At 39.5% G+C, this 23,424-nt stretch overlaps 1 protein-coding gene across 1 annotated transcript in view; it reads right to left on the bottom strand.

Moving 5' to 3' along the window:
* The window catches only part of ANO2 (anoctamin 2), a gene marked incomplete at both ends in the record, with an annotated part of 148,589 nt that overhangs the window by 58,162 nt on the left and 67,003 nt on the right, over window positions 1–23,424 (bottom strand). Inside the window, one exon of the mRNA XM_082281149.1 lies at window positions 16,119–16,202. Coding sequence (XP_082137275.1) covers window positions 16,119–16,202 — 84 coding nt within the window. The remainder of the gene's footprint in view (window positions 1–16,118; window positions 16,203–23,424) is intronic.

Here is a 23,424-nt window from a genome sequence, read left to right as displayed (position 1 = left end):
ATTTTGGCCCATTTATACCTTGTCTTTCAATCTTCCTTTCATCACCCCTACCTCTAAGCCAAATTCTTCTTGTCCTTTCTTCTGCTACAGTTATTACATAAATCTCCACTTCTCATTCTAAGTTTAATGACTCCTATGGCTACTACCTCCCCAAGTCCTTCTTCTTTAAATTATAAACAAATCCAAAAAGTTATTATCAGACATCTCTCCAGACAGGAACATATGAATAGGTACAAATCTACCAAGCAAGTGTTCTCCAGTGGTGCTGCTCAGTGACATTCCTGTGTTCACTGCTCGTGGAGGACATGGGAACAGCTCTGCAGTTCCACATAATCAAACGGCACTGTGCTATATCCTACAGATCCCTGCCTTACTGGGAGCATCTTAGACAGTTTCAGCCCCAACATTCCAAATTTTTCCACACATTTGCCCTTCTCTTCCAGCCCACAGCACAGTAACAGTCCTTCATTAAACTGTAAGGGCCTTGTCACCTTCCCAAAAGCAGAGACTGATCACTTGTGCTACACAAGATTTCCCTACAGTTACATGCAAGAAAAAGAGGTTTATTTCTATTTACCAATCATTAGTGGCAGCAGTGTAACACAGAAAAAGTAATTACCTCTTCCTAAGGAAAATCTGACTAAGGAGAGGTGTGCTGGCCAAATCTTAGCAGCAGAGTCGTGGAGCAACTATTGCAGGTCACCATTACAAATTACAAGCTTGTGCAGACTTCAGACTCACCAAGCTGAACAAGTTTCCACAGCCCAAAAAAGAATTCTGTGTAGGCAGAAGGACATCAGTCCTTCTCCTCTGCCTCCAATAACAAGGGGAAGATCAGCACTGCTTACGTCCCCTGTGTGTCATCAATATTTATAATGGAAGCCAGCAGGGTACATGGGAAAAACAAGGGCTTTTTTTAAGAAGATAGGCACGTCTGAGAAGACTTAAAATACAGAAGCCGCAGCTGCAGCTTACACATGCCACAGCTCCTCTGGGCAACCTATTCCAGTGTCTTATCACCCTCACAAGGAAGAATTTTTTCCTAATATCCAAATATCCATTACCCCTTGTCCTGTCACTCCAGGCCTTTGTCAAGAGCCTCTCTCCATCATTCTTGATGGTTCCCTTCAGGTATTGGAAGGCCACAACTAAGAAGAAAACATTCAGATTTTTATTTGTGTGGTTATTATGAGATAAAACTGACTTTTGCAGCATACAAATATGCCAAGGAGCCCATAAAGGCATGGCATTTGTTCTTCATTGAGATACAAAAAAGAGACATTGGGTGTTTCAGAAAATAGTAAACACCCATCAGTACTATTTTTATATCCTGTAAAGCCATATATTCTGCTTTACTGAATACTAAATGCAGGTTTAAATATTCATCCTTAGAATGCAGTATGAACCCAGATTACTTTAAATATCAGAGGCCCTGACATAGTTTTTAAGCCTGGAATATGCAGCCATTCAGTGAGAAAACATCAATGCTACAAACCCTTGTATTAACACTGCCTAACCTTTACAAGTGTACAATCACCTAAAGGAGATTTCTGAACAGAAATGGAAAGCAAGGCTCATATATCAGGCATTCCTTGTCTTCTATTAGTGCTCACTACTGTGATCTAAATGGAAGATGATCCTTACCAACTTGTTCCTTAATGTTCATGTGCAGAAAAAACTAATTATGCACTTCAAGATAATTCACTGCCAACTTACTTTTCACATAAAATCTTTTAGAATATAGACATACAATATTAATAAGGAGAATTATTTCTACCCTTCTTCTTCTGAAAAGCTCCACATTCTCATAAACAGTCCTATAAAGGAAGGCCATTGAGTAAAAAGCTTACTTAACTAACTTTTAAAGGAAAATCTGGAATCAATACACTTGAAATCAAATGCATATTGATTGTGCCGTTTTCCTCTTCAAAAATAAACTGTCTCAGTAAATTACACAAAGCTCTCAAGTCTTGACACAATCCTTATGACTCAAAGATCTTACTCCTTCTATATCCTGTTAATTTTACTGCTGTGACTGGTCCCAGTTAGCAAGATTAGTACTGGTGGTAAAATTGTGTACATGCTAAAGCTTATGAAAAACTTCAAGTTCTAATATTCTTTGTTCATAGCCCTTTTTTTGGATCAAAACCTCCAAAGGTTCTACCAGCTGTACAATCACCATCTCTAACAGCCTGTCTCTAAGTCAGGTGAAATAAACCAACAACCCTCCACTTTGATGGACTTTGGCCATGAAGTAAATTCTATTGAAGAATTAAGGCAAAGCCAGTAACTTCTAATATATGGATAACGATGGGTTTGAGATGCTGAAAACTCTTTACAAATATCTAATGTTAATGCTGTGGTAAATACAGGTGCTATGAGTCTGCTTTCCAGGATAAAGCTTTCCTTAATGCTCTCTCATGCCAGGACTTTGTCTTGCAAGCTTTCCATTTGTAGCTCTCCCTTTGACTTCAGTGAGGGCTCTGGAGAAAGGAATTGCATAATCAGGCCCTTAATCAAATGTATTAAAACCCTGATGATATACAACCCAATTAAGGAATACCTCTCCATTCCATAAGAGCTTTTTACATTCCCTATAAAACACTTTCCTCCTCACCACATAAAACTTAGTGTGTGCATTGCCGTCTGTCAGTATGAAGTACAAGCCCTAGAAATAAAAATGGGGCAATTAAATCTACAAGCTGTGGCTGATTTAATAATAAAAAGATAATGTTAATTGGCTGTAGAACTTTCGAGCAACTTTCAATCTTGTTATTAGGCAGGTTGTGAAAACCACGGTGATATTGTGATACTCCAGTTTCTAAGAGTAGGATCTTTCTTACCACATTTGTTGGTACAGTACTTCCCTCAAGTGGTAAATGTATTTCTTCCTGTTTTGAATTTTCCTCTATGATATTAAACAGCAAAAACACATACCATGCTTCCTAATCATCTTGAATTTTGGGTTGTTAATGGAGTCAACTAATTTTTTCTTGCTGGTCTTTGTTTCAACTGCTTTGTTTCAATGCAAGACCTTTCAATTCTGTCAACCACCGACCTATACATTGAACATTACCAGCATAACTCTTTCAGATACATATGGCACATTTCAAAGCACAACATCCCTGCTTGGGATGACAGCTTGTTGTACTTCAAAGGCTGATACTCAGACAAATAAAGTTTAAAACATTCATTAACAGCCTGGGTTTGGGGACTGTATTTAGCTCTTCTGAGACTGCATCTAAAGGCCTTGAAAAGTGAAAGAAAGACATTTCTATATTTATACAGGGCCAAGTTAAGTATAGAGTCATCAGGATGGTTGTGGGGATATAGCTCTACCTAGAAGGAAAGGCTTAAAGAAATGGACTTGTTCAGCCTTAAAAAACAGAGGCTGAAGATGTAATTGATGTAGAAAACTGTCTAGAAGGAGGGTGTAGCGAAGACAGAGCCAGAATCCTTCTGGAAGTGCAGACTGATGAGTTGAGAAGCAACAAACACAAGTTGCAACAGGGGCAATTCCAGTTAAGTATCAGACACCACACAAGCTACTCACAATGAGGTCAGGCCAACATTGCAGCACATTCCTCAGAAAGGCTGGAAATCTCCATCCTTGGGAACTGCAAAAACGTGAGTGAACAAGGCCCTAAAGCAAACTGTTCCACAGCTGGCCTTGCTTTGATCAGGGGAGTGGACTGGACGGTTTCCAGAGATCTTGCCTAACCTATATCATCCTACAGCACTGATTAGTTTCAATACCATAACTAGATTACCTTTAAAACCAGTCCTACGGAACAGTGCCCACACTTCTCCATTCCTTTTTCCTTCTCTGTGTATGTGCACCTGCAGTTTCTTTGGGATTCTTTAGTTTGGTTTTTGCTCTTTTTTTTTTCACTTTTAAAAAAATTTCCTTTGCAAAATTTAGTTCAATCTGGACTTTTAACATTTATTGCTTACTCCTGCTCTCATTCTTTCTCCCAAGGTATAGTTTTCTTTGCTGAACAATCTTTTTTGATCCAGTGCATTTTAGCATTCTGATTGCTTTTAAAATCCTCCGTAAAGGAAATTATCACTACATGAGCTCAGTGATCTTATTCATTAATCCATGTTAAATCCTTCTATATGAGTGCTTTCAGTGTGCTTTTATAAGCTGAATGTCAAGAAAACTGAAGCCTTGAGTGCATTTAGACCCTGATCATATCAGATTCACTAGTTTTGAAAAGAAGCTTTCTAAATTTCTCAGTATTGTTACTAAAATTAAAAACCTCAGCTATAGCCTGAAGGAACATTAGCCTACAATTTAATTTAATTTTTGCTGAAACAACTCACAACTACGTGGTCCAACTTTATCAACTTGTTGCTTTAAGAGATTTCCTGCAACTGACATAGCCAGTTATTGTCAATTGTAGACACTTCAGTGTATGATGTCCTTGTTTGAGACTTAGACAAAGAGGGACATAAAAGAACCAGAGGTACTTTTGCCTTAACAGGTAAAAAAAAAAAGAAGTTAACAAGGTGAACAACAATAGCAACAATCCAAATAAAGCTAAGTTAAATAAAAATGTAAAATGTTGTAACTTGAATAATATTAGATGAAAATTAGTATTACTAGCTACTGTTTTATTACAGACAGTAAATGGTCGATGCAATTCTTTTCCCACTTAATCAGTTTTATATAATATTGTCATGTGACAAAGCAATCATTGTGCAATAAGTGCCTGGAATAACATTATTTCTGTATCCTTTCCCTTTTCAAAGCATCAGACTATGTCTTTCCCAATCCTGTCTGTATTTATGAAGGGCATGCATAAGCCTTTGCTCTTTGTTCACCTTTATTCACAAAGATGCTTAAGTTCTTTTGAAACCATAGCCATATATAAAATTAAAATTAATTTAATTCAGTTTATCCCCCAGCCCTCATTCAGGCACTGTAATTGGTTTTATACTTCAAGCCTGTGAACCAGTGAGCAGCATCCCTCCCTGAGAGCAGGCCAAACACAGAGACTGCAGGAGGAATGTGCCACCTCCGAAGCCACCTGTGCTGAATACCTGTTCTCCACCAGCATCAGCACAGTGGCATCTGGTAGTGACTCAAGGTTTCTCTTCCTAATAAAACTGCAGCCAACACACTTGTCTGGCTTGGCAGGGAAATACTGTGGTATGTGGTATGGACCCCAATTATTTTTCAGCTGAAATAGAGCATAATCTTTAGTGAGTTTCATTGCTAAATTAATGCACTGGGCCATTCCTAAGGGCTGTTTCACATTCAGCTTGAGCTCATGCAGAATGTCTCTGTCTCTGAACAAAGCTCCAGGAACAAAATGGGAAAAGTGGAAAAACCTGCTTTCCGTAAATTTGGAACTCTCCAGATTTTCAGTGTAGCCTTGCCAGGGTTCCTTGTTGAAGTTTCTTTTGTCTGGCTGGATTTTATTTTGCTTGCCTGAAATGTCTACTTTCTCTACTTTCACCAAAAGCCATGCAAGGATTTAAAACAGTTTCCTAACCTCAATATGGTCATTTTCCCTTCCAAACCCTTCTGAATGCAGCTGACTGACCCATTTCCCATTCAAACTGATCTTGCCATTAGGTATCATATGAAGGATGATAATTCTCTTTACCAACAGCCAGGAGCTTCTCCCAGTCCTGGTTTCTCAGCTGAACATCTAAGAAGCATGAAGGTGAAGAGCTCTGCTAATGCCTCTCATACTTTTGGGCATACCTTGAAGAGAATATAAGTTAGAAGAGCTGTGTACCTCTAACAATTTGACCACCTAAGGTCCTTCTGTCTCAGACTTCTTCCAGGATGCCATAAATGCTGCTTCCAAAAACCGAAATATTTACACAAATGGAAGTGACTCATCTCATCAGTCCAACTAACACTGCAGGCAGTACAACTGAACATGCAAATCAAATGCATTCAAACACCACATCCCATTACCTTTGTTTTCCTGCAGTGAGTTCCCCAAAACTCAGATACAACAGATACACTCAAGAGAGTGACAGCAGGATCCTAGAATCATGGAAGGCTTTGGGTTGGGAGCGACCTTGAAGATCATCATTCCAACCCACCTGCCATGGGCAGGGACACCTCCCGCCAGACCAGGTAGCTCAGAGCCCCATCCAACCTGGCCTTGAGCATTTCCAGGGATGGGGCATCTACAGCAAATTTTTTTCACTCTTCCCCACTTACTCAGCTATGGGTTTTGAACAGTTCAGTCTGCATTGCTTGTGGCCTTATGTTTCCTAAGTTCTGTAAATTGTTCATTATTACTCCTCTTCTCAAAAGCCCGTGATTATTTTTATTCTCTCATGATATGTTTTCCTGTCCTTAGATTTGAACCCTGCTTCTAACTCAGCATTGGTCAGGCTGGCAATGCTCCAGCTCCGGTGTAAACCCACTGAGACCATCTCTTACCATGTCGTACAGACCTAGGAAAATACACTTTTTCAAAAAAAGAAATCCAAATGTAATTTTTAAATTATACTTTAGATGTACACTTTTCTATCCAATTGTAGAAATTCTGGAAGCAATTGTCTCCTTTCTTTCTTCTTCAGACTGTTAAAAATCTAGTTAGAATCTTGCTTGACATCTTTTTTTTTTGATCCAGTTTTTGTCTCTCTGAAACTGCTCTAGATTTTCATTTCCATGCGAAGAAACTAACCAGCAAAAATTGCCTTAAAAGTCTGGGTTATTCCCTGATTTAGCACTTAGAGGGAAAAGGGACTAATTATATATTGGAATAAATGAAAGTAGGTGGAAATTTTGCTTTTTAATATGGGAGCCTTCTAAATCCTGAAGAACTAAGTGGCAGAACCAGCCATGATGCATTTGTTTCCATAATTGAACAAGCCTGAGGGAGGAATGTCCAAGAAAAAAATATATTTTGTTATATAATTGGGAAACAAAAATTTGTCAAGAACAGAACTTATATACTTTCTAAGACTTTAGACCCACACAAAATGAACAGATCACCTGCAAAGTTTCCCACACTCTACATATCATATTTCTTCAGGGAAGATATTCCCAACTCTGTAAAACCTCTTAAAAAATTGGATGATGGAAAATCCTGACATGAAGGACAGCAAAGAAAGATGGGCCATGAAGGACCAAACAGCAGTGGGTAGAAGGCACTGTAGCTGCATTGCCAAATCAGCTATTTGAAAATCAGATTTTTCTCTTTTTCTTTGAAATGAAAATTCTTATACACACTTTTCTAGTCAGTCACTGTGAATTATATTGATTAGTAACTTAAATACATGATATTCTCCCTGTGGAATAATACAGTGTGAGTTTACTGAAGTATACTACATTTCCCTTCTGTAGGAAATCCATTATATCATTAATCAAACACAGAAGTTTAGATGGCATGGTTATTAATCTCCTTTTAGTAAACCCAAGTTACATTTTGTCCCATTGCTCAAGTACTTCTAGTAAGGCTCAAATTATATTTTCTTTCAAAATATGCCTATTGTGGTCAAACCAATTTGTCTGCACTTGTTCGAATGATTTCTTTCCTGCATTTCAAAGAATTGCACAACAACTGGAGTTGGAAGGGACCTCTGGAGATCATCTCAGTCCAATATCCTGCTTAGCACGGGGTGACTTAGAGCAGGTTTCTCAGGCCTGTGACCAGTCAGGCTTTACTTATCTCTAGAAATGGAGGCTCCACAAAATATCTGGGCAAATTACAGCCATAGAATTACAGGATGGTTTGAGTTGGAAGGAACCTTAAATCTCACTGCATTCCAACCCCCCTGCCATGAACAGGGACACCTTCCACTACCCCAGCCTGCTCAGAGCTCCATCCAACCTGGCCTGGAGCACTTCCAGGGATGGGGCAGCCACAGCTTCTCTGGGCAACCTGTGCCAGGGCCTCAGCACCCTCACAGGCAACAATTTCTTCCTAATATCCAATCTAAACCCACTCTGTCAGTGTGAAGCCATTCCCCCTTGTCCTGTCACTCCAGGCCCTTGCCAAGAGTCTCTCTCCATCTTTCCTGTGGGCTCCCTTCAGGCACTGCAAGGCCACAGTGAGGTCACCCCAAAGCCTTCTCTTCTCCAGGCACAACAATCCCAATTCTCTCAGCCTTCCTTCACAGCAGAGCTGCTCCATCCCTCTGCTCCCCTTGGTGTCCAGTTTATTTACTACATGAAATACCAGAGTGTGAAGGGCCTTCCAAAAACAATGCCATTGTATCCCTGAATCAAGTGAATCATGAAAATCAACATATCAGCAGGCAAGTGTTTTTCAATCAAGCGTGGTAAGAGCTGAAAAAACTGAGCAGCTCAATCTGCGTTCCTTAGCTCTTTAAGGTTGGAGTTTGTGGAATTTCAATCTTCATGGGATGGATGCCCAAAGGAACTGAATGTAAATGCAGTTTATTTCTTTAAAATTGCAGACAGGATTTCAGTATGCATCAAATAAAAAATTCTTGGCAACTAACTTAACTGAATGTTGTTTCCACAGCCAATTTCTGTAAATTTTGTCCCAGATCTGGGCTTTTGTTGAAGATAAATAGCATGAAATTTACCCTATAAATGTGCTCAACAGAAGGTAAAAAATATACTCCAATATACAGGAGTTTGTCACCAGCACACAGGAAAGGAGAATACTCCAGTTTTTTGCGTTCTAGTTTTTCTAGTGCATTAAACCAAAACCCAGCAGGCTTCTGGATATTTATTTTTCAGCCTGAAACTTTGCCGTGGCACTCTAACCTGTTATTAGACAGGGTACAATGCAAGTCAGTAAGTGCAGACTTAAGGACTTTATTACTTACCCAGGCAGAACTCCCCTTAATTTCAAGTACTGATAAATACAACCTATAGAAATAAGTCTTTCCACTCTGTTTAATAGGAAAGAGACTTGCATCATCTTGAATGCTGTCAATAAGAAGCTTAGGCCTTGATTCAGAAAAAGCATTTAATTGTATCCGTATCCAGGACGCTGAAGCCTGTGCTTAACTTTAATCATATGCTTGGGTCAGAGTTCCATGATTAAACAACACAAGCTATAGCACCGCCCTTGAAAGAATGCTTCCTTCAGCCAAAATCTTAATAAGTAACACAAATAAGAGCAGTAAACAGCAGCCCTGCCTCCTCTTGTTTCTAGGTTCAAAACTCTCTTCTGACAAGGACCACTATTTTCTTTATAATTTTTTTTTAGCAGGAAGAATCTCACAAACATAAGACACCGTTTTCTTAAAATCCTTGCTCTCATCTGCACTGTTCAGCCTCCAACAGTTGAATAAAAAAGTATTCAGTATTCCTAATTAAACACCTTTTAGCTGTCTAGGCAAAAACCCCAAAAAATATTCCTTTGGGAAAGACAAGCAGTGATTTCATTTACTTATAACGTTGAAAAAGAAGAATGGAAGGTAGAGGAACAGGCTGATGTTATTGCAAGTTGATCTCTGTCATCTCTGTAAGGACACTGAGATCAGGGAAGGCCTTAACAACAGGAGAAAGAACAATCTTGTATCCATCCTCACGGAAAGGACAAAAGAATAATTAAGGAATCACAGTAAGTCTCACTTTGGTCTCTTGAAAAGTGAAGAAACCCATTCTGAGCACATAAGAAGTCGGTATTTGTGAAGAGTCTTTCTGGATTCACCAAAGGTGAATCATTATCTGCACCAACCTGGCTGCTTTCTGTGAGGAAAACGACTGGACCTGTGGCCAAGAGGAAACTTGTCCATGCCATTTGCTTTGACTTCAGCAAAATGTGAGTTCCATGGTCTGGCTCAGAGGATGTTAGTGAATAAGTCTGCCTGGAAACCTGTAACAGCTGGAGTCCTGCTGTGGTCATTCTAGAGCTGCCCTGCTTTACAGAAGGACCTGGAGGAGGTGATGGAACGCTTGCTCCTGCACGATGACATCAGGCTGGGGGAGGGATCAAGAGGTAGTCCGTAGGCTTAAGTACATGGCTGCCATCCAGAGAGACCTGGACTGACTGAAGGAACAGGTCTCTACTAACCTCCTGAACTTCATCAAGAACAAGTGCCTCTGAAACAGAAAACTCCTTGCAGGAGAACTGACTCTGCTGAAAAGGCCCTTTGGTGTCTGCAGACAACAAGATGAACAAAAGCCAGGAGTGTGCCCTGGCAAGCAAAGTCCAACAGCACCCTGGGCTGTGTCAATGAGTGGATTCAGGAAAGTGATTACCTCAGCTTTTCAGCACTCATTAGCCTGCATCTAAAATATTATTTTGGGCCTTCCAGTGAAAAAACACAAATGGCACTACTTATGTGAGTCAAGGGCAGAGAACTTGTCCAAGGAAGAGAAACTGAGGAACAAGGCTTGCTCAGCACAGTCAAGGAGCTCATCAAAAGACAGAGCGAGGCTCTTCACAGTGGTTAATGCTGGAAGTATAAGAGACAATGGGCTTAAACTGGAAGCAGAGAAGTTCAGGCTGGATATAATGAGAAGCTTTTACACAATGAGGACAGGGCATGTCCAGAAAGGTTTTGCCATCTCCATCCTTGGAGATTTTCATGACCTGACTGGGTAATATCCTGAGCAACACAGTTTGAGGTGACAGCTTTGGACAGGAGCGCCATGGGTAGTCATTTGGACTAGATAAAATCCTGAAAGGCTTCCCAACTTGGAATATTCTACTATAGTACATTTTCAAGCATTTTATTACTTCATATTGAGAGTGTAGGAAGAGCTATTTCCCACTGAAGTCTGGCTGGAATATAACTGTAAACACAGGAGCACAGCACTGTGGCCATACCTTGGGATCATTGGTCTGATACAAATGAGGAAATCCCACCGTAGATTTTCAGAGGAACGGGGAGCAAGTGGAACACTTTTAGCTGCATTTCTTACACTACTCCATGCAAAGATAACCAAATTCCAAGACAGCAACAGTGAGGAGGTTTGAATACATGTCATGTACTCTATAATCAAAGAACCCCCACATCTAAATAACGCATTGAAAGACCACCTCAACGCTCTTTTGAAGACATAAATTCTGCCTATGAATACTCCAGTATGAAACTCCCGTAACCTAGAACTCGAATAAACATTAAAATAACCAGAATTATAACAAATATAGGTACAAAAAAGAGGATGAAATCTCTGTATAAGATCATAATTTTAAGTGTTCTCATTCATCTTCAGCCATTCTTTTATTTTCATTCAGTCATTTTTTATTTACAAAAGTTAATGATGCAAGAAAGGAGTCGAAAAGGAAAAAAAAAATTTATTACATAGTCATCTTACTATCCCAAATGCTTAGAAAAATATTTCTCAAAGTAAAGAAATGAAAGAGGCTAAAAAGACACCGGCCAATTTAAGAAATACTGTATCAAATTGATATAATACAATAATACAGTTCAATAAATGCTAAAATATTAGGGGTTAAAGAACTCTGGGTATATTTAAAGTTCTTCTATAATTCTGATTGTTCAAATTGGTATTTATGACCAATTATCTTGGTTTCTTCTATAGAGTTTCACCTAACATATAAAATGAGATTCTTTTTTTTTTAGTAAATCTTATCAAGGACTTGTTTAATGAAGTTAAAGAAGATGGGTTCCAGTATTTGAAAGGGTTTTTAGTCCTTGTGGGAGATTTGCTTATGGAAGACTGGTAAGGAATCAACTGCTATCAAGAATTACTGTTTCATGTTTGGGAACATTGAAATTTTAAAAATAGATATATAAAGTACTAGTAATGTGCAATTCTATTTCATATTTATCTGTATCATCCTTTACACCAGAGACCTTCCTCTTCAAACCAGCTTGCTTTAATTCAGTTGTTAACTGAAACAATGCTTCAGAAAGATATATTTCTTTTTTGTTTCAATTACCAGCTGAATTAACAATTTAAATAATTTATTCTGCCACTTTCATATTTAAAATGAATTAAAGGAAAGACAGAATGCCAGATTCTATTATTCCTAGGGTTTGCTCCAAGTCAGGACACAAGCCAAGAGACAAGCCTATTTTTTTCTATAAAGAGAATTTTCCTTGAGAAATATGTAGAATGAGTTATTTGCTTTCCTGCCAGATAGGAAAGATAAGAACACACACACACACATATATATATTTATGATGTGGAATCATGTTTGCCAGATCAGCTGGACATCTAATGAAAAGGAGTCAGGGCCTGATCCATCTCTCACAGAAATTACTGGAAGGCTTTCCATCAGCTCCAGTGAGAGCTGGATCTAGCCCCATCTGCATGTTTTCAGGCACAAGACCAATTTTCATTTCCTGACCTCTGTGTAATTCCATTGAGGATGCCACTACTGCAGAGAGAGAGGAACAACTTATCAGAAGATTGCAAACATCCACCACGTTTTCAGTTAGCATTCTGCACATATGGTAACTTCACCCTATTCATTGAATATTTCTACCCACATCTTCAGTGTTACAGTGCATTAAAGAACAACAAAATATACCATTAATTGCTTCATTACAAAGCTTGCATCTGCCATGCTTGCATGAATGTATTATCAGAAACGTGCATTCATACACATGTGTGCAATCCTTCATCTCTACTGCAAGGACAAAAATGCCTTTTGATGTACATGAATCAAGGAGTTATACATTGCAAGCCTTTCTATCAGAGAATCATAGAATGGTTTGGGTTGGAAGGGACCATAAAGATCAGCCAGTTCCAACTCCCCTGCCATGGGCAGGGACACCTTCCACTATCCCAGCTTGCTCAGAGCCCCATCCAACCTGGCCCTGAACACTGCCAGGGATGGAGCACCACAGCTTCTCTGGGCAACCTGTGCCAGGGCCTCAGCACCCTCACGGGGAAGAATTTCATCCTAATATTTAATCTAAACTTGCTCTCTGTCAGTTTGAAGTCATTCCCCCTTACGCTGTCGCTACATGTCCTTTTAAATAGCATGTGACCATAAAGAATTAAATAGTAATACTGACTCTAAGATATATCATTCCAGATTTCCCAAGTCCCTTATAATCAGTCATTTTCTAAAATCATTGCTGTAATTCATAAGGACTGTTTGTTTATCTATTTGCTACTTAACCTGAGGCATTTCACACAAATGTTTCAACTCCTTTAGCTGGAAATGAATTCTCTCCTGAAATAATAGAACCTTAGGGTGTTATTGTTAGAGTAACTTCACACCAATCTTTTGTGAAGCTCTCACAGTTTTTTTCTCACTCTCCCAAAAACCAATGAAATATTTATTCAAACAGCCTGAGCCACACAGTGTGATGGAGGCTGAAATTTTGTTCTTTGCTTATTCCAGTAGTGGAAACACACCAAGTGGTGTTTTGTATGAGAGCTGTGTTCTAGAACTCCAACCCCACTGGGCAAGTAATACATTAGATGTGTCATCCTTTGTCTTGCCAGGCTCATCAGGCTGATTTGGAATTTGCTGCCTGGGTAGAGTGACTCATATGTTTACTGGCCCTGACAGGTGCTGGGCATCTTCCACAATCATTAAAGTTAATGACTTGAACAGCAGAGAGGGAAAACTGTCTGTTGGTTTCCTCTGAATGTGTATTCCCAAGTTATCATTTAAGAGAGGACGTAAGTGGTGTCACCTTTCTTCTGCAATCACAAAAGCAGCCCCTAACCAAACCCCTGTCCCTTCATTGCAAAAAATAACCCAATTAGCTTCAAAAGAACTCCCTGTTGGAGTAAGGCAAGGAAAAAAAATGCACCATACACAGAGCTTTGCACATAAAAGCTGCTTCTTGCCATAAAACCAGTCACTTCCTCACTGGAACAGAGGAATTAACATACTGGAAACAAGCCAGTAATTTTATAGATATATATGCCTTTAAGTAAGCTCTAGAACAGTATTCTCACAATAGCCAAACTTTGGCATCATTTCTATCCCAACAAGCCACAGCTGCTGAACTGGAGACTTCTGACTTCATGTTAAAGAAGTAATGAGAAGTTTTAGGCAGCAGTGCCAGACCCAGTCCTTTGATATTAACACAGCACACTACAGTTGTTGACCAGCCACACCAAAAAAGATATGCCTTTAATTTACACTAGTTAGCTAAAAATATTCAGGAGAAAACTTCACAGAGACTTATGCCATGACATTAGACTGTCAACCAAGAGATGAAGAGGTGGAGACCTCACAGACATCTGTGTATTCAAACAAAACCAAGAAATTAGGAGGATTGTATCTTTAACTACAGAGACATCTCTACTTTGATGCCTGTCCAGCCACTAGATCTGCCCTGGTAATATGACAAAGTTCCGTACCCTGGCTTCCACCCAACAAGACAGAAATACTGAGCCAGAGACCTCACAGAAACCTGTGCCTTAATATTAACCTGCCACCCAAAATCTCCTGAGCTAACGGTCTTGCAAAAAGGAAAGGTTGAAACCTCTAAAAATAAGGCTGAAGAATTATTGCATTCTTAAATACTCATCACTTTTAACGTCTAACTTTTCAGGGTCTCCCAAAGCAAAACATAATGGTACATTTCCACAGTTAGGCCAGTTCTTTACCTGAACTGTTATGTTTAGGTTTTTTTTCCTCTTCCACAGTTCTCACATCAACATCTATTGCTCTTATAAGACACTGAGATACAAAGGCCTGAGCAACACACCTTCCAAACCCAGACTAATGTGCTGTTTGCAGGACAGAATTAGTAAGCAGAGTGTTTACCGATGGAAAACTGCTCAGTTGCTGGGAATATTTTTCAGTAATTTGGGGAACACTAATTCAGGATTCAGTAATTCAGTATTTTTTCCATCCACATTGGCACAGAAAGCCATTTGACAAAAAAGTGTTCCATGTTAGCCTTTTCATTCTTGATATCTGAAAGGAGCTCTTCCTATTTTTGTAGTGCTGGATCTTTACATTGTTCCAGTTTCCTACCTATTCACTTAACATTTCTTCTTGGGTTATTTTCTGGGCTTTGATGTGGGGTTTTTTTGGCTGGTTGGTTTTTTGGGGAGTTTTTGCTTTGATTTTTTTTCTGTTTCTTTTTGTTTTACCTTAAATTAATGTCTAAATCATAATAATTTCTGTATCTCAGGTAAGCAAGATAATCATAATATTCTACAGCATCAGTGGCTGACTTGTTTCCAGTTCTCATTTACTTTAAGCCAGAAAAAGGCTGAACAGCAACTGTTTTATCTGACTTTTACAGTCTTTGATCCCTCACTTGGAAGGCCAAGAGAGCTGTCTAATGTGTAAGGAAAGACTCTCCACAGTGCTCTGTGGGTCTCTGCTTATTGGACAAGATCAAAAGCCCACTTAAATAATTGAGAATCTTCCCATGATCTTCTGTGGAGTTTAGTTGAGCACAACAGGTGACAGGCAGGCTCACTGAAATGAAAGATTCCCTGGAAACACTTTACAATGGTGGCCAGCAGAAGGAAGGGATAAATAAGTTCTTCTACAAGCTAAATTTGTTGGACCAAACCTGAAAACTTGAAAATTCTCCACTTTGGATACTGATTCTCAACCTGTAAGCAAATTAAACTGGTTTTTTCTCCCTGGAAGCTGAACATGGTATTGGAATGCTTTGGCTTTGCTGGCACAAGTGGAATGCTGTGAATGAGCAGTGGTTAACCAAGCCTAATGGACCAAGACCACAGAACTTGTGAATGTTTAGAAAATAGACCTCAGTCAAGAATTTACAAGAGGAGACTGATAAAAAAGGGTTTCTTCAAAAAAGTTTGAAATAGCCATAAAAATCCTGAGCCCACTTCAATCTGAAAATGATCTACCAATTATTTTTCCATTTGTCCTGGAAATGCCATTAAAACTTCACAACTGTGTAACTGTGACAGAACTAAAGACACCAGTATTACCTTTGCAAATGAGATCACCATAATAAAATCTGCTTTCTTCATTGTGCAGAAAGTACTGACATTCTGTGTGATTGCTGTAAGATTTCTGGGGTGATTATTTTAGGAATCTACAGATTAGATCCTGAGCCACCTGTCAACCCTATTTCTATGCAAATTGCTTTACTTTGAAAGACATGACCTCAAAGCCCTGCAATGGTACTGCAGGGCTGCATTTCACCACACCACCACCAACCAACTCAAAAGGCTGATTAAGAGCCCCAAAAAGTGCCTCTTGCAACCTCTGAGAGACAGACAAAAATATAATCACAACATAACACAAATCCCCCATAAATGAAAAGAGCAAGCCGCATCTTACCTCATTTGAATTTTCTGTTGTGATGTTTTTATTCTTCAGCTTTTTCTGCAGCAGTTTGGTCTCATACTCTGGTCTGGGATGCTCCTGAAAAAAACCAAAACCAAACATGGCTATGACTAAGAGAAAAAAACCCAAAAGTTTTGGTCACTTAATCACAAACAAAGCCATCAAGAGGGTTCAACTCTCTCACTTTCTTTTGCTAAGCAAAGCATTCTGAGACAGCAGGGGCAGCCTCCAGAGTTCAGAGCAACTTTTGGAAACTGATTTGAATGAAAACAAGGTGAAATAAAGAAAATAAACGCCAAGCAAAACATTGTACTCTAACTTACTTTTTGTTATTGACAGTTTTGCTCTGAGTGCATACTCTGTTCAAATTTGGCCAAGTTATGTTTAGTTTTTCTAGTAAGACATTCCAATGTCCTTTTAACTGCCTTTCATACACCTACATCTGGATGGGAAAAGTAGTTGATCTGTCTTTGCTGAATCTGCCAAGTCATCTTACCCTTGACTGAACAGACCACAGAGCTCCCTGGAATGCATTTTGTATATATGCCTTTTAGGAGTATTTTGCACTAAATATTTCTTTACAATCCAGACTTAGGGATGTCTGACCCATTCATCCATGGATGTGAAGGGACAATTCCACTCAGCTGTAAAAAGAGTGTGATTCAGAATCAATTCTTTATCTGAAAACGGGAAGAGTTCCATACTTATGACAATAAGCTAGAAATAGTTGTGATGACTTCACAAAGGCAAAATGTCCATGTAGGGATAGATCTGAATCCCAGGATGCTGGAAATTTGCCAGTACAGCTGCCAGACACTTATTGAAAACCATGTGAGCCAAGGTACTGCGAGACCAAATGAGTGCTCCGGAGTAGAAAATGATAATTCCCATTCTGAAAACAAAGAGCCTAAACATGAAATTTCTACTCAGGCAAAACTCATGTTGAGGTCAGTGGGAATTTTCCCCGAGAGTGGTCTCCAGGATTTGCCTCAAACATACACGTGTATCCACCATCCATCAAATTAAGCCTCTGTAGATAATGATCCAGTTTGATAAGAATAAACAATGTGAACCAATCTCTCCCTAATTTCCCTTTGATTTAGAAAGAAAGTGATAATGGAATTCTACAAAGCATGCATGACAAACACATTGAATTTATTAAAACAAAAAACCAAAAAAAACCAAACCAAAACAAAAAAGAACCTTAGCAACTACCCCAGATTTGACAGAGCAAAGGAGTTATCAAAAAAAATAAGCCATATGCTCTAAGTAAAGGCAAAAACCCACTGCAAATTCCTTGAACAGCCACATCTTAATATCCTGAACAGAAGCAGAGCAGCTCAGCAGTGCACACTGATGGGAAGGAAGGTTTCCACAAAAAAAAATTGGAATGACCCAGTTGCTTCCCCAAAGCAAGATGGAAATGTAGAATGAACAGAACAGAGATCCCAGCCATTTTCTGTTGCAAAAGGGTTAATTATTAGAAATCAAGGACTAAACCCTCTATTTCTTATGACAGTGATACAAGAGGCAGGGGCTGAGAAGTATAGGGAAGAGTTTGTCATTCACACCAAGGATCTGTTTAGACTGTCCTATTACTGGGATGTGTGTCCAAGGAAAAATAGTTTTATATCTCAGCTTGGAGGTGCTGGTAAATGTTCACAACCTTTTTTAGTCCAGATCACTTTCAAAATAAATTTGATAAATGAAAAATTAAAGCAAAAGCTGGAATAAGTCATGTAGCATGAACACAAGTTTAGGAGTGTTAAAAGCTACCGAGCAAGTATACAGGAACTGTTATTAAAGATGTTCTAGAGCAGCATAATAGAAAATTAGTTAAAAGAAACTAGGAGGTTCTATTATGGGAATGCATTTGCCAGACAGACAGAGAGATGTTTTGTTTGCTTTCGTTGAGCAAGAACAGTGGTAGTGCTTTGAGAGAGTACCCTATAAAACTAAATTTTGAAATATGGTCTCAGATTCTGAAGCTCCCTTAAGCTAGGACCAAACAACCAAACGCTGCCATTTCAGTGGCAGGTAACATATTTTGTGGGCAACTGTAGCAGAATATAGCACCATTTATGTTGGTTCATCATGCAATTCAAATCCAACCCGTTTAAATCCTCCTCTACTGATAATTGGAATTGTGTAAATTTTAGAATCACAGAATGGCCTGGGTTGGAAAGAACCTTTAAGATCATCTCATTCCAACCCCCTGTCATGGGCAGGGACACATCCCACTAGACCAGGCTGCCCTATCCAACCTGACCTTCCAGGCATGGGGCAGCCACAGTTTCTCTGGGCAACCTGTGCCAGGGCCTCAGCACCCTCACAGGGAACAATTTCTTCCTCATATCCAATCTAACCCTCCTCTCTGTCAGTGTAAAGCCATTGCCCCTTGTCCTGTCACTCCAGACAAGGGTCTGGAGTAACAGCACCTGATAAACAGGGTAAACAGCACCTGATTCCATATCCTGTGTGTTCTCCAAGGAGCACATCCCTGGAAAACCCTGCTTACCTACCTGGATCTTCTGAGGCACTGGAAAGGAGGAAAGGAACAAAGAAAGGCCTAGAGGTGGTCCCTGTTCCTAGTGGGGTAGTGCTGGATAAGGACAGATTTAACCTCTCTGAACCCAGGGGAGGAAAGAACTTGTACCACCCCAAGTGACCCAGCCTTTGAGTTGCCCACCCCAACATCCCAAGGAATCAAGACTACTAATAAAAAATTGAACAGTTTTGAGCCTCAAGGAAAACTCAGTTCTAGAAAGGACAGAGGAGGTCATTACAATGGAAAAGGAATAAACAAAAGTAAATGAGAGCATGTTGATATGTCTGGTAGGAGAGAAACAGAAGAGGAAAATGTATTGAAGCCCCAGGACATTGTGGCATGTCTCTGGATCAACAGTCTGGGAGTGAAAAAATGTAATCATATACCTTTGCCAACTCCTTGGAAAGCAAAGAAATTGTCACCTGACTTTGTTCTTACTGTTTACAACTTTAAACATGTTTAAAGTGTGCCTTCATGTGTAATCTTTCAGTGGACCAATAACTGGCACTAAACAGTTTCCTCAAAGAGCTGAGGGATAATATTTGTTCTTCAGCATTCCTTCCCCAACTATCGTAATGAAACCCTCATCCTCCTAAACATAGGACTTAAATGTAATGTTGAAAGCAATTGTTTAGAAGAACAGGGCTAGCCAAGGATCATTAAATAATTATTGTTAGTAAGAAATTAATGAAGGTCAGGGAAGATTCTCTGGAAAGAGTAATGAAACCCAAAAGAGGTTAATAAAAAGCATACAAAGAATTTAAAAAAAAAATATTTGGAATATTTGAAAATATTTCCCAACAGGAAAATTAGAATAGTTATGGGGAAAATGTGAGATAATGCATCTGGAGAAAATAATCCAAACTAAAAATCTCATTGGCACAGGAAACTTGAGGATGCAGAGAGCATGAAAGGAGAGATTTGAGACAAGACAAAATATTGTAGCTACAAATTCCCCTTTCACCAATACTAGACATTTTTTCCCAAGAGGGCTACACAGTTATTTTATTACAGTCTCCTCTTTCAGGATTTTAGCAAACAAAAATATCTCATGCCTCGTGGTTTAGTAGACACTATTAAAACTTCAGAAAAGGAGTCTGCTGCTATAATTTGCAAAGTGGAAGACAAAGTGAAACCATCAAATTGATCAGATCAAAATGAATTTTGAAACCATAGTAGAGAAGATAAAGTTAAACCAAGATCAAGTCAGGTGAGAATGGAATGTATCTGTAAAGACATTTAATGTCACCAAGTCAGCTTGCTTTTTAATTTTGTTTCATTTTCTTTTACTCAATCTACCTTCTTCATTAATTTGTCTTAACTCAGCAGTAATCCACAGTGACCTCAAAGACATCCTTTAAGGGTTCAGTAATTACAGGGGGGTTTTAAACTCTTTAAATAGCAAACGGAAGAATCAGACTTCAGGAATTAGTTTGCAAAAAAACTAAAATAGTTGGCAAACATTTTACAGAGCACAGGATTTTAACTTGAAATTAAATGTTCCTAAGGAAGACAGACATCCAAGTTCCTCTCTGTTATAATGAAACAGTATAACAGCTTGACTATTTGAACAATACCAAGACCAATGAGTGGAGACTCCTTGGCATTTCACTTAATGCAGACTCTCTGTCCATTTGACTTCCAAGTTCTTGCCCAAGTTCTAAAATTTCATCTTTTATAATTGCATTTCTATTTCAGTTTGCACAGGATCATTGGCAAAATGAGGGAAAATCTCTTCCACCCAAAAAAATGAAAGCAGGAACATCCTGGAAATACAATTTCTGAAGATTCATGGGAAGGCGAGAGTTTCTAGCGCCTACATCATTAATTGGAGTCCCTCTGTAATTCTTCACCAAGCAGAAGAGGGTATGGATTCTCCCACCTCTCCTCCTGGTTTCTTGATGGCCTTATTCTTTATTACACACCCTGAACTAGAATCAAATGCACAACCTCTTTGATTGGGTTACACAGTCACATGTCTATGGCAAGGAACGTTGAGTGGAGGAATTTCAGAAATAATTTCTCCACTGGAAATGTTGTTAAGCATTAGAATGGGCTGCCCAGGGAGGTGTGGAGTCACTGTCCCTGGAGGTGTCCAAGGAATGACTGGACATGGCACTCAGTGCTCTGGTCTAGGTGACAAGGTGAGGATTGGCCAAAGGTTGGACTCGATGACCTTGGAGGTCCTTTCCAACCTAAACGATTCTGAGGTTCTGTGTGTGTTTATGCACAGTGCTCCCAAGGCTTTGTCTGCTCTCACGGTTCTGACCTGAGTTTGTTTCTTTCCTTTCCCTCTCCCATTTATTTATCACTTGCTCTATTGCTTTTCAACACAATTATCTCTTTTCTAGTTAGTACCCAATGCTTCCCTATCTTTTTTGTGGATTCCAGGTGTCCAAACACAAATTCTCTAAGTCTGTACAGCTGCCAGCTGCAAAGATGCATGGAAGCCTTAGGGAGTCTGCTTTCTCGGAGTGCCACTGCCAAGATACTTACAAATAAATGGACTACATTAATCTCTTGTGTGACTCTTTTGAAGCAAAAATTTGGCTGAGTGTGGTTAAAGAAAGCAATTTAGTGAAAAGTTTATAGTCAATGTCCACAAAAATTACACTGAAGGCATTTATTTCAATATAATTCTCACAAAGTACTCCTCAGCTCTTCAGATTTATGGCTGTTTTTCTCCCTGCTTTGGTTCTGTAACTTCCCTTCCTAAAGAAGTTGACAATCAATAGCTTAACCCCATCTAGTCTTAAAACTGTTAAACCTCCTGAGCTTCTTCCTTGTTCCTTTCTTGCTCTTTTAAGTGATCCCACTTCTGGTTTCTTCTGGCCTAACCTGATCAGACATAATTCTCCCTTTTCCAACATAATTTTCAACACTTGTAAAGAGTTCACCACCACTGAGACCTGATGCCAGTAACTTTCTACAGACAGATTTATCCTCATCTTTATGAATCTTATGGATAAAAGGTGAACAAAACCTGATCTAACTTCTGGGTTTTTGTTGAAGTATCAAGAACTGACAGGAGATGACACGGTGCATGGTTTTCTGCTTAAGATGTCATGTCAAGAGACATGTCCATTGTTCTTCCAAAAGGACCTGGATCAACCAGAAAACAGCCAGAAATGAGCAAGAATAAAAAGAATAGAAAATCCTTCCAGTACCTGAAGGGAGCCTACAAGAAAGGTGGAGAGAGACTCTTGACAAGGGCCTGGAGTCATAGGACAATGGGGAATGGCTTCACACTGACAGAGAGCAGGTTTAGATGGGATATCAGGAAGAAATTCTTCCCTGTGAGGGTGCTGAGGCCCTGGCACAGGTTGCCCAGAGAAGCTGTGGCTGCCCCATCCCTGGAAGTGTCCAAGGCCAGGTTGGATGGGGCTCTGAGCAAGCTGGGATAGTGGGATGTGTCCCTGCCCATGGCAGGAGTGTGGAATGAAATGACATTTAAGCATTCTGTGGTTCTATGATTCTCTGAAAATATTTAGGAACTAAGACTGAAAGAGCAAAGGCTTGTTCATCTTAAACAAACAAGGGTGACAGAGATAAGATACTGTGTTGAATTATGTTGAAAAGAGGACAGAAGTAATCCCTCTCTTGATCTTTGAAAGACAAAATAAGGGAGAAAAAAAGAGAAAAAAAATAACATGCAGCAAGGAGATTTAAAAACCACTAGGAAAAGCTTGTTAGCAGTACAGATAGAGAAGCATTAGAGTAGATTACCTAGGGAGGAACCGAAATCTCCACTGCTGGATTTATTTAAGAACAAATTAGACAAATATCTCTTCATAATGATTTAAGTAGAATTGATCCTACAACGCACAAGGGATGGCCCCTCAAGGTCCATTCCAGTCTTATTTTATCATTCAAAGTTCCTAGTTCTTCAGCTTGTGCTGAGATTTGTCTGGCACTCCTTCACTTGTCATAAACAAAGGATTCTTGCTGATCCCACAGACTTCCTATCCACAGACTTTTACCGCTTCAGGCCTCTTGATCACAGGACCTCACAAACCTATAGATTATTTCACAGCATTTTACAAAGCTAAACCAATTAAATTTAGCTATTAAGCTAAACCTAAGGTTTTTTTACTGTGAGTGACGAACTTCAAGTTCAGAAAAATCTGGTGGCTTCATCAAATATGCCACAGAGCCCAGAGTTAGCTCTCCAGCCTCTCAGTTTGCCCTGTAGTTGGTACAGGATTGCTGCTCTGGCAGGGAGCAGTTTGACATTCCATGTGGGACAAACAGTAATTTCTGATGTGCTGGTGCACTGGGTTTGCATCACAACTCAGAGTGGGAGTACTGGGTTGTACTGTGAGCATCATCCACATCATAACAGGGGAAAGAGTCATGAAAAAGCTGAGAAACAGAGACAGAAGAGAGGAGGTTGTTGTCAAGTCACCAGTGAAGCAATATTTGTGCATTACAGGATAGTGATGGAAGAAGAGGAATACTGGAGCATGCTGTCTATTCTCAGGGTCATCTTTTTGTTTGATCCAAATACTTTGATCTGGGAAATAGGGGAATAGCATTACCACCATGCTATATCATGAAGTCCATGATGTCAGCTCACTTTTCCCCTATGGTATTTACACTCTCCTGTTTGAGCTGAGCTCAGCTAGCAGGTCTGAAGACTGTGACCTGTTGTTTAAGGAATTGTGCTGGAATGTGAAGAGAAGAAATGGATTCAAATCCTCCCAGCAAACCAAGACAGTTCCCAGCAAAACAAGGCAGTTCTGAATTACTGAA

This window comes from Coloeus monedula, assembly GCF_965178545.1.
Source record: "Coloeus monedula genome assembly, chromosome: 4".
In the NCBI taxonomy this organism is placed as follows: Eukaryota; Metazoa; Chordata; class Aves; order Passeriformes; family Corvidae; genus Coloeus; species Coloeus monedula.
The sequence above is the reverse complement of the archived record's forward strand: the minus strand, read 5'-3'. Positions and strand labels throughout refer to the sequence as shown.